Source organism: Lonchura striata, chromosome 2 (assembly GCF_050655825.1).
Source record: "Lonchura striata isolate lonStrDom1 chromosome 2, ASM5065582v1, whole genome shotgun sequence".
NCBI lineage: Eukaryota > Metazoa > Chordata > Aves > Passeriformes > Estrildidae > Lonchura > Lonchura striata.
Genome location: NC_140704.1, coordinates 82,644,371 through 82,659,626, shown reverse-complemented (window position 1 = coordinate 82,659,626; position 15,256 = coordinate 82,644,371). Strand labels below are relative to the sequence as shown.

Genomic DNA, 15,256 nt, shown 5'->3' with positions numbered 1-15,256 from the left:
TCTGTGTTGTAAAGACACATAGCATGGACAAGAGCACCTGCCCCAGTAACAATACACAGCACATGCACCTTTCCAAGCAAAAGCATGCACACCCACACCCACACACCGACACCCACACACATGTAGCCTGTGCAGTAGGCTTGGCTCTTGAGAAGACAGGAAATTAAAGTTTTGCTGCAAGTCTGACTTAGTAGGAAATAGAAACAGAGCACACAACATATATTTTCTTTATTGCTGGACTTTTTTTTTCTCCCAGTAAGTAGGCATGATTCCTTAAAGGCTGAGGTTTTTAGACATTTTTAACAACAGTAAGGTTTTTCAGGTCTCTTTTTTTTTTCCTGTGGACAAAAAGATACCTTTGAACAAAGTTTTGCCGTATATTACAGTATTTCTGTACAAAAATAAAGGTCTAAAATCAAATTATTATTAGCTGATATTCCCCAATTTATTTACAGGGTACTGTCAAGAACCCTCATCAGGCAACCAGGTAAAATATTAAAGCAGTTGCATTGTATAATGTTGCCTTTTCTAGTCAACTCTGAAGGGCTCTGGCCTTAGGCAGTCAGTCTGGGTTGAGGAGTCCAGCCAGAAGTATAAAACAGTGATGTCTTTCAGAGTAAAAATTAATATTAAAAACTTAAGCTGACATTATGGAGAATTGAACTGATAACTGTATTTCCATATTAGGGTAGTCTATAAATATTCTCAGCTACATCTCTCTTTATCATACAGCAGATACAGAATGCAGACTTCTGCTAGTTTTATGGTAATACATATTTGCAAAAGTAAAATCAGTGTATGAAAATTTTGAATTTACTTGTTAATAAAACCGCTTATAAAGTAACCATACAATTGTAACAACTATAACTCTGAACTATTAAAATGTACAGAAAGACTGTTTACACCATTGCACATACTTATTTCCTTTGCTTCAAAAGACTTGTGAAACACAGAATAAAATTTGTCAAATTTTACTGACAACTCAAATACATATGCACAGTGTGCACATCCATGGAAGCAAGGGGAAACAAAGTGTTGGCATCCATCAGAAAAGCTGCCAGCAGCACTCCAAAAAAATATACCTTGCTCTTCTTCCCTTCCCCTTCCCACCTGTATACAGGCCAGTAGATTAGTGCAGAATGGATGATGATAACTTTGTTTTCAGTGTTCTGAAAGGATAAAGGAAATCCTCTTGACTTTTATCAGCAATTTAGTTCAATACAAGTTAGGCTTAATATTGTAAGGCACTTATTACTGCTTGTATTGCAGTGGATCAAGTCTTAAGGCATTTGTTACATCAACAGAAGGTAATAATGCTTTGGAAAGTTTTGAATGAGCCAGCAGTTCTAGTATGTGACTATTTCAGCTGATTTTCCCCTAACCCCCCTGTGGTCTTTCTAAAATGTTTGAAGATATTTTCCATTGAAACTCTAGTTCTTGGTTAGCTTGTCAACAAAGGTGATCAATGTCCCCAGGTCGTTCTGAAGCCCAAAGAATGATATATTCTATTTAGGGTGCAGTAGAACTGGTTTTGTTTTCACCTGGAGCTGCCCCGACTTCCATGACTACTCACGGATCTAGAGGTGCTGTAGCGTTTTTTCACAATCATACTGATGTAAGCTTTCATCAGCTTTGCAATGTCAACCACCTGCCAAGAGTATGAAGACCACAGTTCTTAATAAGGTAACAGTAAATGAATTAATTTATTTGGACACTAACATTGTAAAACTGTCAAGCTTTCAACAAAACCGTTTTGCAGCTAAACAAATAAAAATACTCAGCACTTCTCTCCATGTCATTCTGTCAGCCCTTTAGATTTACAGGGATCTTGAACAAATCTCTAACATTTGCAGCCATTACTTGAATTACTAAGTGGCCTGGCTATGAAAACAGGAAGACCACAATAACAAAACTACCTTGCTCTTACCTCACTAGTTTCAAAAAGCAGTTCTCTTTCATCCACCATGATCTTGTATGTATTGGCAAGCGGAGCACCAAATGACAAGATATGTTCATACTGGAACACCTCCAGAGGCCTTCCTTCCCCACGCTTGTAGACAGAAACTGCATCAGCACTGACTCCAAGCCACAACTCCTGTGGGAATCCCCCTTCTTTACACTAGAGAAAAAAATGTAAATTAACAGCAGGGGAACAGTGGGAGCCACACAACACTTACTGTTGATGTTTTTGTCTGTAGCCATTTGTTAAAAAGTGCATATTGCTTGTCACTCTTTAAGTGTAGCCTTTTATACTTCTTATACTTGTTTGCAACCTGTCAGAATAGCATTCTGTCCCTCTGTTTTATGGTTAACCAGTGGATTTAAATAGCTAAGTTCTTGCTAAAAGCAGGCTTTTAATAGATCAGTGTTTATTACATCAGCTGTCTGAGCATTGTGATACTGTATTTATGGTTTCACTGCTCTGGAATGAAATCATCACCTGTACAGTGTAAGCTGTAGTTTGAATGTTCATATGGTCTTACCTCTACATCAAAGAGTGTTGAACCATAGCCAGGCCATTCCTTAATCAAAGCCATGTACTTTGCCATGGCTTGCTCCTGATTAATCCTCTGGAGTTTTTTCCATTTGTCCATAATACTAGTCGTGGAAGCTGAGATTTCCTCTTTGACCCACATGTCTAACATCTGATCCTCCTCAACCTTCTGTTTGCTGACAGAGCCACTTCGGAAACTCCTCCGCAGTGTTCCTTCAAGAAAGCTGGCTCGTTTCTTCTCGGCCTTCTCTGATGCAGTAAATGTTTTGGTTGACTGTGTAATCCTAGACTTCAGCTTTTGCAAGGGATAGACTTCTTCCAGTTCTGGTATGGTGGTGTGCACAGTGTAATCTCCCTGAAGGTACTGAAGACGCAAAGCTGCAAGGACCTGGAGGGTTTCCTCTGGAGCAGGATAATGTCCTTTAATCACTGCTTCATGAGCCTATCAAGGGGGGAAAAAATATAGCTTTTTATAAAGCAGCCTTTGAAAGACATATGAGAAACAAGGGAAGTAAATCTACTTCCAGGCCAACCCAGGACCTGAAATAAATGATTCATTAAATAAATCAAATGGGGTAAATCTCTTGGCAAATTTAAGCTGGATAAAACTGGGTTTATCAGAAAAACTGCAAGGCAACTGAGGAACCTGCTAAATGGGAATTACTTTTACTAGGACAGCTTTTAGTGAACTCCCATATCTAAGAGTAACTGAACTATGAAAAAGGAAAATAAAATGTAAAGAGGAGAAAACAGGATTGAAACATCTGATTGCGGAGAAGCCATCTATGTTCAAGGGCATTAGGAAGAAACAGGTCTCCTGATTTGTTTACAGCTATTAATAATCTGGCTGTGAAAACTGATGTTTCCAGCCAAGCCAAACAAGCCAAGCTCTTAGTACAGCTTTGTAATTTTACTGAGGGGAAATAATACATCTTCAATAGATCCCAAATCAAGATAGTACAACATCTATATATTGCAGTGTTCTGTAGCATCAGGGATGAGATTCTGAACCAAGAAGACTCTTTCAAAATCTCTGCTCTCTGCACACTCATTCAAACCTGTGAAAATGTGCAGCACCTAGGTGTTTTCTTTCATATGACAGCAGTAGAAGAAACAAACATCCATCATGTCTGGAGATCCAGGAATTTCAAGTTCAGTAAACACACAGAGATAACTCACAGCTAAGTAACAACCAGTTTGTTTAGGTGTACAAAATGTGCCTTTAAACATGCAAAATGGTTTACCTGAGATTTGTACACATGCAGAAGAAAGAGCTGTCTTTTAGAAATGGATGGACAGTATTTTAATGAGGAAGAACTAAAATATTTTCTTCAGTGACTTATGATCATTAAAGGATTCAGACTTTAAAATAATGGAGATTGCAGAGTTAAAACTGATGAAAAAAGGGAATTTTAATAATTGTCTGAAAAAAGTTGATAACAGACATCAAAAGCAGATAATTAGAAAATATAGAACAGAATTGATGTTATAATGTAATGTTACCTCTTCAAGGTATTGCTGTAATATTGCTGGTAGGGATTGAATGTCCTGCTTTATAACAAATACTACTGGTTTTGGCAAGACATGACATAAAGTATTTGGCTAAACACTAGTCAGCACAGAATGCCACATGAAAACAATCTGCTTCAGCAAATGTGCTTGTTTTTGCTGTTCATACAGAAAACTGCTTGAATCTGCTTCTTAAGCCATTAATGTAACATAGCAGACTGGATGCAGAGTTCCCAGATATTTTATTCTTGCTGTTTGAACTTCTTCCCAAATAAAGGAAATGGAGGACTCCTCTAGAGGTCACAACAGACAGACAGATTTGCCATGATTCTAAGCCCAGCCAGGGCAACCTGTTGCCCAGATCCTTCAGCCAACAATAAACAGTTCTGCACTGAGCTACAGCAATAGGCTGTGGAAGAAGACTTTCGGTAGACTTGTGTCTTAAACTGAACAAGGAAGAAATACTCTATTACAGAGAAGATGTAGAAGGGGAAAACCCTTCATATGTATGAAAATTGAGGTACGTCAGTTCTTGATCACATCAATCTTGCTCACCAACAGAATGTCAGTGTCTTGGTATTGCAAAGAGACAGAAATCTTAACCCTATACAGAAATCTTTATCTGTGTCTAGTGTCCACTGAAAGAAGTTGACTACTGGAAGAATTTTTAATCATTTGCAATACAGTAGAACAGGAGAAGATCAATCAACAATAATAAAAGCCATCAGTGAGTTTCTGAGTAACTATAGGGATTGATATAATAGAAATCCATCTGCTTATGCATTTAATTTTCATTAGAAATCAATTTAACTTATGTTTTTCAGTGTAGCCTCATTCTGGGCTCAGCATGTTCATTTAGTGGATTTCTGTTCATCACAGCTGTCTTACTGCTGAGACTGGACTATTATACTATGGTACTTATGAAACAATCAGTTTTTGAAAAGATAAAAGGCTATTGCTCTATTAGATCTGTACAGTTGCCAGCAGGAATCTCTTATTAATTTGCTGCCAGTCACTTTTTTCACTTTATTTCTTACAATTTCTTCAGAAAATAGTTTAAGAGAGGAAAATTAAAAGCAAGTATTATTCTTTTTTATGCAGCTTAGATCCAGTTATTAATTTTTCTACCACTGTACAGAAAGCAATTGGTAAATAATGCAGAAGTAAGAAACAACACTAAAAAAATCATACGTGCTTCACTTATGTCAAGATGGGCCTATATTGACTACTGAACTGCTTCCTTTGCTCTTGATGCTTGAGTAGTAGTAGTGCATTCAGTTGAACAGAAGCAAAATAATAACACTCTCTTTGCTGCCTAGAACCTTCTTCCCCCTCCTCTTTAAAGTGCATCAAAACAGAATCTTTGTTCTTTACCTGCTCAAACATAAAGGCAAATTCCACGCTATCTTTCGGGACGTTTTCTGTGTCCAGGAAGCAGTAGAGCTTGAAGTAGAACTTCCAGGGCATCTCCCCAACTTCAGCAGTGGCAGCAAGCCTGGATCATTGTGTTAAGATGGAGAGAGATCAGATCTGTGAAATCAAACTCTTTTCTAAACTACCACCTGCAGAATCTAAGCAAGGCATCAGCTGAACTTTGTTTTATGTGTGTCTATGTATTTAGAGCCTACAGCAAAATCAAGGACAAATGCTAGCTCAGTTATCAAGTCAAAGGTTTCTAACCCATATTCACTTAATAAATGTTGATTTTAGATAAGTCAGGTGTTAATAAAAGCAACATTATTAAGTCCTGTTATAAAACTGCACAACACTTAAAACATGCCTTTTTTCCCCATTTTTATGTGGATAATGGCGGTCGATTGCCATGCATAAAACGTAAGGATGACAAACAGGTATTTAGGCTTGTATTACATCTTCTTAATACAGTGCTTGCTATAGGTGGTTTCAATTTTACTAGTAACAGAAATGTTGTGACCTGTACTGTGGTAACTTCCACATGAAGTTAGACAGTCAGGATGGCAGTGACTGCCTGGAGTCAGTTCTCACAGTCACATCACCAGTAACGGTGGAAAAATTTGTAGTAGTGGAGAAGAAAATGTAAAAATAGCGATGAGATATATTACTCTACTGGTGTCAGGACAGAAGAAAACCAACACAAGTGACTATTATGTCTTTTAAAGAAACTAAAAAAGAGATCCTTTTGTTCCAGAAATGGCCATGTGTACAATTCAGCTGCATCATCACAAACAAGCAAGTCAAAGAGGAAATTCAGCATTACTGACACTGGAAATTTATTTAATTGCTACTTATTAGAGTGAAGAGAGAAGGAGAGGTACACTTACTTTTCAAACTTTGACAAGACATCAGCTACAATGGTTCTGCTTTCAATTGCTTTATCAGTAGTTCCGTTGTATTCAAACAAAGCAAACATATTTCTGCTATCCTCCATGGCCAAGCCACGAATTAATTTTTCAACCACCTAATACATCAAAAAGCCATAGCATGGAAAAACAGTACCACCGAGTACGACACTTTGAAAAAAATTAGAGCTAGGTTTTACATTAGGCTAAAAATGTGATTAACTTGTCTCATCAGCATTATTAATTGTTATCAAATTCCACTGTAATTTTTATTCTTTCAGAATATGTATGTGCTATCTCCTGGCCAGACATAACCCCCTGTATTTCACCAACTCAGCAAGAGTATTCCAGTTTTAGGAAGCAGCTTGGCTCTCATACGCACCAATGTCTACTAAAGTTTTTATAGCAGGGATTTCTCCAGAACTTATTGTGGCGAGGGACAGCTGTCCTGGGGAGACAGCACTGTAAGCCTTTCCTTCCCAAAAAGGAGAGACTGGCAGAGAAAGCACCAGAGCTTCCAAAGTGTAACAGCACTACTGCTGCCTGGGACTGGCAAGTGAAGGGACATGCTGATTTTGTTACAAAGACATTCTGTCACCACTTCTCACCTCTCCAGCTGTAGTGTGTGAGTTGATTGCAATCTTGCAGGAGCCCCCACCATGGCAATAAACTGTGGATGTCATCTCCTGCCTGCCAATCAGTGCTTCTATTTCATCTCGCGATGGCACAAACTCTCTGCACTTGGTTTTCTTCAGAGATTCATAAGTGAAAAGTGCGTATTTCTCCATTTCAGTTCCTGGAAACTGGTCACGAACCCTGTGAGACAAAGCTTATTACTTCAAGCTGCCAGTCTGTGAAGTTTGCTTATTTGAGAATTATTTTCCCTGAGAGTATTTCTGTATCCCGTACACTGTTTACTGGCATGCTCCAAGGCATGCTCCAAGTACAGACAAAGCTTTTCAATTATTGAGTTTGTTGGTGGACTAACATTCCTAATGACACATTTTGCATTCCTCCATTGCATCATAGCAAGAGGAACTCCACATTCTGGTTAATGCTGAACTAACAATGATTTTTTATTATTATTATTTAATGTTCACTAATATTTTAAAATCAGATTTACAATCATAGGTTTGTACCTCAAATACATCTTTAAATGTGATACTGTTCTTTTATGTGCATGTTGCATATCTCATAAAATTCAGGTAAGTGGGATGAAGAATTTTTAACAGTTTGGACAGTTTAAAATGGGACCTGAGATGGGCTGAAAGTAATTTAAGTTTATACAGTTACAGGAAGTTCTTTTGCCAACATTAAGGAACTGTGCATTCAACTTTGTGGCATTTTGCTTGATTCTTCAAATGTGTGTAATTCCATCCAGACCAACTCACACATACTTTTCCTATAACATTTTGTTTTTAGAGTCACTGTTTGGCATAGCCAGCTTGCTAAGTGAATACCACTTCAAGTCTTACTTCTAGATATCTAAATACTGTTAGAAGTTGTGGTGCTTTAGTAGATCAAAGGTTCTCACCTTTTGAGATGAAACTTGAGATATTTGAGGATGCCGCGACTGGGCAGAAAGGTGCAACTCATGCAGGTGAGTATTTGCCAACTATAGAGGTTCCCCACGCTCCCAGGGTTAGGCACTTTATTGGTTTGCTTGATGAGCTGACAGTAGAGCTCATCTCGGAGAGGTCTTAAGTCATGTCCTGTTTGGAGGATACCTTGGATTATAGGGATGGGATCAGACATAGACTCCAGCTGCTGTAAAGAATTAAATATCTTGATGGCTTCATCCTGCAGAGTTGTGTAGCCTTTGTCTTTCAGCACTTCAAAAGAAATATTGGAAGAAATATGCTTAGATGAGATATGAAAGAAAAAGCACTCAGGCTTAATGTGGAAATTGCTTAATGCTACTCTATGACCCTTGTTATGCAGGATATTAGAATCTGTATTTTCCATTTCAAATGTATGATGCAAACTAATTTTATGATCTTATTTGCTATTGAAATTTGTGAAAAGGTGTATCTTGATTGATTTCTTTTTTGTGACAGAGAGCTTTTCTTTCAGAGTGAGTCACAGTGCAGAAGTGCCTTATCACATTCCATATTAACCTCTCACCCTCCTCCCAAGGATGAAACCTGTGGTCTGAGTAATATCTTGTTTAATATGCCATTGTAATCTAAGATAACCAAATCCTTTTTAAGGATACCAAGTTCACAGTCATCAGTAGTCTGAACCATTCATTCAAAAGAGACTTCTAAATTAGTGTTTGAATCAAGAATATTAAAAGAGAGGATTACACTTATTTCAGGACTAAACAAAGCATTACTTTTTAAAACCATGTACACTCTTAAATCCTATTTCCTATAAATAAGGCTTCCTATCCCATTTTATAAAATGTACACCTATTAATTGGAAGCTGTGGCTGCTGCAGCTTCCTGCAGAGGGTAAGAATCAACAATCACTTGAGAAGAAGAATATGATTCAAGGGGACTGAATGAATCAGGTTTAGTTGCTTATTTCAGTGCAAGACTTTTCAAACTCAGTCTTCTTAGCTGTATTGCTGAAAGCAAGAGAAACCTTCCCTTCTGTAACACTCTTGAAGGAATACCACAAGCCCATGGCTCTATGCTAGCAAACTGCTATTCTCAAGAGAACAGGGAATCTTGTATATTTGTATTATAAACATGTATTTTGCCACCATTACTTCTCTGTAGACTTAAAAATTCTATCCTCTGGTTTAGTCTTTCATAAGGAAAAGTGGTTCTATTATTGGAAAACTTACAGTTTAGATTGATGTCCCCATATGGCAGTGGCAGTAATGGTGAGTGCAGTGGATGATGAGTGTAACGGAGAATTGGATTCCTCTTATAAATCTGTTCAACCACATCAGCATTCAGGCAGTTTTCCTATTGGGGTAAGAAAAAAAAAAAGATGTTTTGGGGTCCAGCTTTAAGAATAATGCAATGTGTTGTGCCCTTAGGTTGGTTGTAAAAAACTGAGCAATCAGTGTTACCAACACTATTTGGTGCAAAATCCAGTTGTGGATGCTGTGGCTGCCATGGCATGCTGTGGGCTATGACTGCTCAGTACCTGCCAACCTCAGGCCTTGGACAGGCTTGCTTTATCTGTGCAGTAAAAAAACCATATAGCAAAGCTGCAGGACACCAAAATGAAGTGTCATAACAATTTCTGAAGTGTATTTTCATTTTATATTAATTTTTATTCTAGTAATTCAAAATGGCAAATATGATACCTGTATTAAAGTTCCATTTAAAAGTATTTCTCCAGCATAACTAATTGGCCTTTCAGTTAGAAACTACACAAGCTATCAAACAGAATAGTCCAAAGTGCTGCTGTAAACCTTGTGCACCCACTCTACACTTCCAAATATTGCTCTTACTGTTCTTCTCGGACCAGGTTTGACAGATATGTGACCACTGTCTTCTATCAGACCTGAATTCCATATATTTCTCCTGCTCTTAAGAATAGCATTCATAATCTTAGAACTGAGAACTTAATGCTTCTTTTCCATGAGAGAAGAGGTGGCACTCTCTCTAAGGGAAAAGGTCAGTAGCAGTTCTCCCCTCTTGCCTATTTCTTTGGTTTCTTGTGAGAATCCTTATCCTCTCATAAATGCACATTAGAAAAAAGCTACAGTAGGACATTCTCTGCCTATGTGTGCACTGTCTCCAATGAGATTGTAAAACAGTAAGCATTAATTGAATGTTTTTCTCATCACACATATATGAGATGCTTAGCCCATGCTATAGTAAGAAAAGAAAAGAACCATAATGACAAAAAAAAAGTCAGAAGAGCTGTTTAGTCCACATCATGGTGTGCTGCTCACTGTGGACAGAGCAAACACATCTGCTAACTCATGAACCTAAACAATGTGCTCTACTGCCAGGTACAGCCTGTTAAGTTACACAAACCAGTAAAACTTGTTACTAGTTTAATGGAAAAAAGTTATCCCTCTTACCCTCCAAGCTGCACTTCAAAGTTTGCTCTTCTACTGTTTAGACAGAAATTCCTTTATCAGGTCAGAGAATACATTTAGGTTTCACAATTTTAGTCCATGTCACTGTATAATTAAAACGAAATTTTCTGTTTTATTACCCAATATAGCAATTCCAAAACAAAGATTTAAGGAACCATTCTTTCTCAGCCCGCGCCATCCTGCCTGTGCCTACCTTAATATCCTGAATAAGCTGCTGAGTTGGAGTATCAATGGGTGCCTTTGTGTCAATCACATTCTGGATGGCACTTGACCAGCGGGTTGCCTCATTAAGCAATTTTGTATGGAGACGGTAACAGTGTTTGCGTCCATACACGGTCACATTCCAGTAACCTGGCACAACAGCAAAATTGGTCATCATTACAAGCTGCAGCCCAGCAGACACCCAGTGTTGCATCCCAGATCAGGCTGGCAGTCTTTCAGGAACTAAAGTTGTGTGAGTTATTAAGTATCACAATACAGATACTGTGGTATTAAAGGAGATTTTCTCCTTTAAAGAAGCCTGGGAGTAGCCTCATACTACAACCATGCATCATGAAGCTCCCTGTTTTACCCAGCAATCTTAGTAAAAGTCACTGTAAGACAACACTGTTAATACTGTGGAATACTCTTAGGTCCTTGTAGCTTGTGGGCCCTACTTCTCCAGTCCTGTCTGTAACAGGAAAATCTGAGACAGACTTGCTTTGTATGCGAGAGTCTTTCATAGTCCATGGCACATGTCAAAACATGCATAAAGCACAGACTACCTCCTCTGTCTTTAATTTTACACCAATGAAGTGGAAACTGTAACAGGAAGAGCATTTCAGTTCAAATTCTCTTGCTGCATCACTGTATGGACTTTTTATGAAACAGATTCAGTAAAAGGAAATGTGTTTCATCTTTCACTAGTGAAAGCCTCTCTGAAGTGTCAGTGACCCCAGTGAGATAATACAGGACTGTCAACAGTCGTTTCTCATTTAGAAACAGATGCTTCTGAGTTGAAAACCTGTTCTGAAAATGCACAGTGGAGCTGACTCAGGTGTAGGATGTAGGTTACCACAAACTGGTTTCTACTCTGCATTTTCCTTATATCTGCTTCAATGTTGGCCCTCATAGTTCCACATAAAATAATGTATGAAGAGCATGCTACCCATGTCTTTCCCCAGGTCTTTGATGTGTAAGCATAAGTGTTCAGACTAACTTGGCAGCAGTGTCAGTCTGTGATAATTTGAATGTTGTTGAGAAGAAATTTTACTCCTCTACCTTTGTTTTTCACCCAGTAATCCCTGTAGAATACCTCAGTGACTTGGGAACTGGATTTATTAATGGAACTGCACCCATAATAATCCACTTAAAATATTCTCATGCATTGTTTCTTGCACTACTAGCTAGAAGGACATACTTGAAGGCATGCTAGAAGGCATAATTGAACAAGAGCAAACTATTACCTGTCTCTTTGAAGATTTTTTCATCAGGTGGGACCACTGAGCAGAGGCTGTTCAGGACCAGTGTACCCAATTTCAAAGAATTTTTCTCTGAACTCTTGTAGTAGTCCAAAGAATTGTGTGTCAAAACAAACCAACGCTTCTTTAGTTTTAATGAGCACATTTTTGGATTGTTCTTTACTTCCTTGTGTAGCCACCCTGTTTAGGACACAATTTGAATCACACTTCTTTCTCTTGAACAGAGTTGGACAAAAGTAGGTTGCTAAAAGTAAGTTGTATACTTTCAACAACAACAAAGACATTATGTGAATTGATACGCTCACATATGAAACAACATCAAGCAGAATTATCAAACAAGAAATTATAAAATTAATATTAAAATCTTTCTATTTTGATTTTTCACTAGAAGAACTATCACTGAAAACTGCCATCCCAATAGAAATGGCATCCTCTAAAAAAAATTTCAGCTGTATTAATTTGTGAGTAAAGTCCCCCACACAAAGAAGAGGCTGCAACACTAATCGTGCTGGCATATTACCCACACTGTATTGTGGGAACAATCTCTTCAAAGCATAACAGATGTTATTTACATTTTACTGCCCCACTCAGTTCTTACCCCTCACAATGAATTCTTGTCCCTCCACTCTAGTGTCCCCCTTTGACCTCTGAAGCAGGGTTATCCAATGATGCATCTCTTCAGGAGTGTCAGCATTACAGTGAAGAACACGATTAGCAGTGATGATCACAAATGAATTTGGTCTATGAAAATAAATGACAATTGAAACAGCCTTTATAATCAGCATACATATTGTTTATATCACTCCCAATAATCATAAAAACTATTAATAGTTTGCATTTTCTATCCAGAAAAAGACTGTCTACCTCTAAGGTATTACTTAGTTATCACCTAAAGAAAAATTAAGTATTTAAAAAGATTTAGTTATGTTACATTCACACCAAAATGCAGGGGCTATGAATGGTGGGAAAATTCACATTAAACTGCAACTTGTCATATCTCAAAAAAAGTCTGTGGTGAGAAAAATGTCCAAACTTTAATTATTCACTTTTGCATGTGAATCAGAACTGTTTTAGGGTCAGATCTATTTAGAGTATCTGCTTCAGCAGCTACATTAGCTAAAACAAACTACAGTGTACAAAGGTCTATAGTAAAGCAGCATGTGAACATGGATTCTTTTATTTTTTAATGCAGTGCAACCCAATTCACAGAGAATACAATCTATTTTTAATGAGAGTATGGCTTTTACCCAAACCTACACCAGGATTCACTGAAGCATGAAGGACTAGCCCAAGAGAAGTGTGCTGATGGCTCTCTGAATCAGACAGGCAGGTTCCTTGGACTACAGTGCTTGCTTTAACCCTTTACCCTTTACCACTAATGTTTTCATCTGGAGCAATCCCTCAAAACATAACATAAAATCCCCCCATGAGACTAAAAAAACTCAATGTGAAAAATGCTTACAAGAAAAATGCTTGACTTATTGCATTAACTTAATGCAGGAGAAATGCTAATTTAAAATTGTGAAAGCTCTGGATATTTGTGTTGTATTGTTTAGGAAACCCGGGCTTGTAAATTCACTGTTACTTCTAGTATCAGTGTTTTGGCAGGCCAAGGACAAAGCACTAACTTAAAACCAGCTGCATATGCACAATGAGGAGAAAATGGAGCAAGCCCCTGCAGTTCAAATAACACCTCACATCCAGTAACCTTATAAACCAGTTGTAGTCTGAACCCAGATTACTTTTTATTTCCCTAAACACCAATAGTAGTTCAAGAACTAAGAAAAACCTGACATTTTTGTTGTTCTTATTCTGCAGTGTCTTTGTTATAAGACATTTTTATTCTGGGGAAGTAGTTTTCATCTCTGAAGAATACAATATTCATGAAGGAGAAGCTGAACAGAAAAAAAAACATTAAAATTAAATTTTCTGCCTACTACATTACTAAGGAACTCAAAAATCAGCTGTTCTTTTTTGTCAGGATCATTACTGGTATAAATGAAAGAAATACGTAATCTTCCAGTTTTGGATCACTTCAGGAGCTGAAGAATTTGGATATGAAGCAGTGTCATGGAAGTTAGTGAAGCCTCCCCAAAATGCACCATCATTCCTACTCCATGTTTTAACATGTGGTGTTTAGTGCTATGAAAAGGAAAGCAATAATGAATCATTTTAATACATGTTTGGCCAGTAGAATACAGAGACTAAAGCATAAAGTGTCTGATTTTGGCTAGAGACAAGAGAAAAAGAAAGTCACCAGGCATGGTTCTGACTTACCTATCTGGATTGTCAGCAGCACAGACGGAATCAATTAGTCCTACATCAAGTGTACCCTATAAACAAATATCCAACCAGAAAATGAGGAAGACATTCACTGTTACATTACTCACAGTATTCCTCTGAGAGACAGGAGAAAGAAGCAGCAGCTTTGATCAAGCAAAATGAACTGCAGGTTTGTGCATCAGTTTCTCTTAACCATTAAAACTGCTGAAGGCAAAACTAAGAGACTTGGACAAATACATCCAGTAAAAGATAATTTGTAGTTAGGATGGACACAGCTCAAAAACTGCTCTTTTCTATGCTTCCAAACATGCTTGAATTTTTCACTGAAAATTGCCATCCCAATAGAAAAAGCATTCTCTCAAAACAAACTTCTAAAGCCATTAAGCAGAAGTTTTTGTTTTCCTTTGCTTGATATTAGGTTCCAGATGTATTCTATTAATTACCAATGGATGTTGTACAGAATGGTAAATGAAGGATCAGAGAAATATTGACTTTTTGACTCTTGGGTTTTTAATTTACTCATTAACAGTATCTTCGCAAAATTTCAAAATCAAGCATACACTGTGATGTGATAGGGAAGTGGACCAGAAAAACCACCCCCAAAACCAACAGCCATTTTTCATCAAGGTGAATGATGGGAGAAGACTCAGAAGTCACCCTCTCTCCTCGTACAGGTACGGGACCAAAGACATGGGAGCTCTAGCCAGTGTCACAGCTACCACCACATTTAAACAAAGCAGGTTGTGACTCTCAGAGGCTGCAACACCACAGTAGCCCTGTTTTCTAAAAATACTTGTTTTTAAAAGTTCTTCAGATGTACACTTACCACAGCATTCTGTGGATTTGCCTGCTCATCATGCATCTCCCGGATCTCCTGCTCTGTGGACGCATGGACTTGACTCAGTACACTGAACCACTGGCTGGGGAGAGAAAGGCAGCAATGTAAGTAAAATTTTGGCTCTGCACAAGCCTTCTGTCACCTTTGTTCTGCAGAGATGTAGCAGGTTCTGCAAGTTTTTGAAATTGCTTAAGATTCCTTTTGTCAACAGGCATAAAAGCAGCAAGGCTTTATGTCAGTTCAAGTAACACTGGGTGCAAGCAAGCTGCTCCAGGTCTTCCATCCAAGCTTGTGTCATACCCTTTCTTCCTGACAAAAAGTACCTTGTACACTAAGTGACATCTCTGA

The 15,256-nt window shown here is 38.0% G+C and overlaps 1 protein-coding gene across 4 annotated transcripts in view; it reads right to left on the bottom strand.

Moving 5' to 3' along the window:
- Positions 1-206: 206 nt before the first annotated feature.
- The window catches only part of LOC110479411 (unconventional myosin-X), a 77,185-nt gene continuing 62,135 nt past the window's right edge, over positions 207-15,256 (bottom strand). For all 4 annotated transcript variants that reach the window (XM_085571668.1, XM_021546725.4, XM_085571669.1 and 1 more), the window contains 13 exons: positions 14,897-14,990; positions 14,065-14,120; positions 12,386-12,528; positions 11,773-11,967; positions 10,521-10,678; positions 9,113-9,236; positions 7,856-8,153; positions 6,930-7,137; positions 6,304-6,440; positions 5,378-5,498; positions 2,484-2,936; positions 1,928-2,119; positions 207-1,648 (listed from right to left, as the gene is read on the bottom strand). In XM_085571668.1, coding sequence (XP_085427794.1) covers positions 1,538-1,648; positions 1,928-2,119; positions 2,484-2,936; positions 5,378-5,498; positions 6,304-6,440; positions 6,930-7,137; positions 7,856-8,153; positions 9,113-9,236; positions 10,521-10,678; positions 11,773-11,967; positions 12,386-12,528; positions 14,065-14,120; positions 14,897-14,990 — 2,290 coding nt within the window. In that variant the 3' untranslated portion in view covers positions 207-1,537. The remainder of the gene's footprint in view (positions 1,649-1,927; positions 2,120-2,483; positions 2,937-5,377; positions 5,499-6,303; positions 6,441-6,929; positions 7,138-7,855; positions 8,154-9,112; positions 9,237-10,520; positions 10,679-11,772; positions 11,968-12,385; positions 12,529-14,064; positions 14,121-14,896; positions 14,991-15,256) is intronic.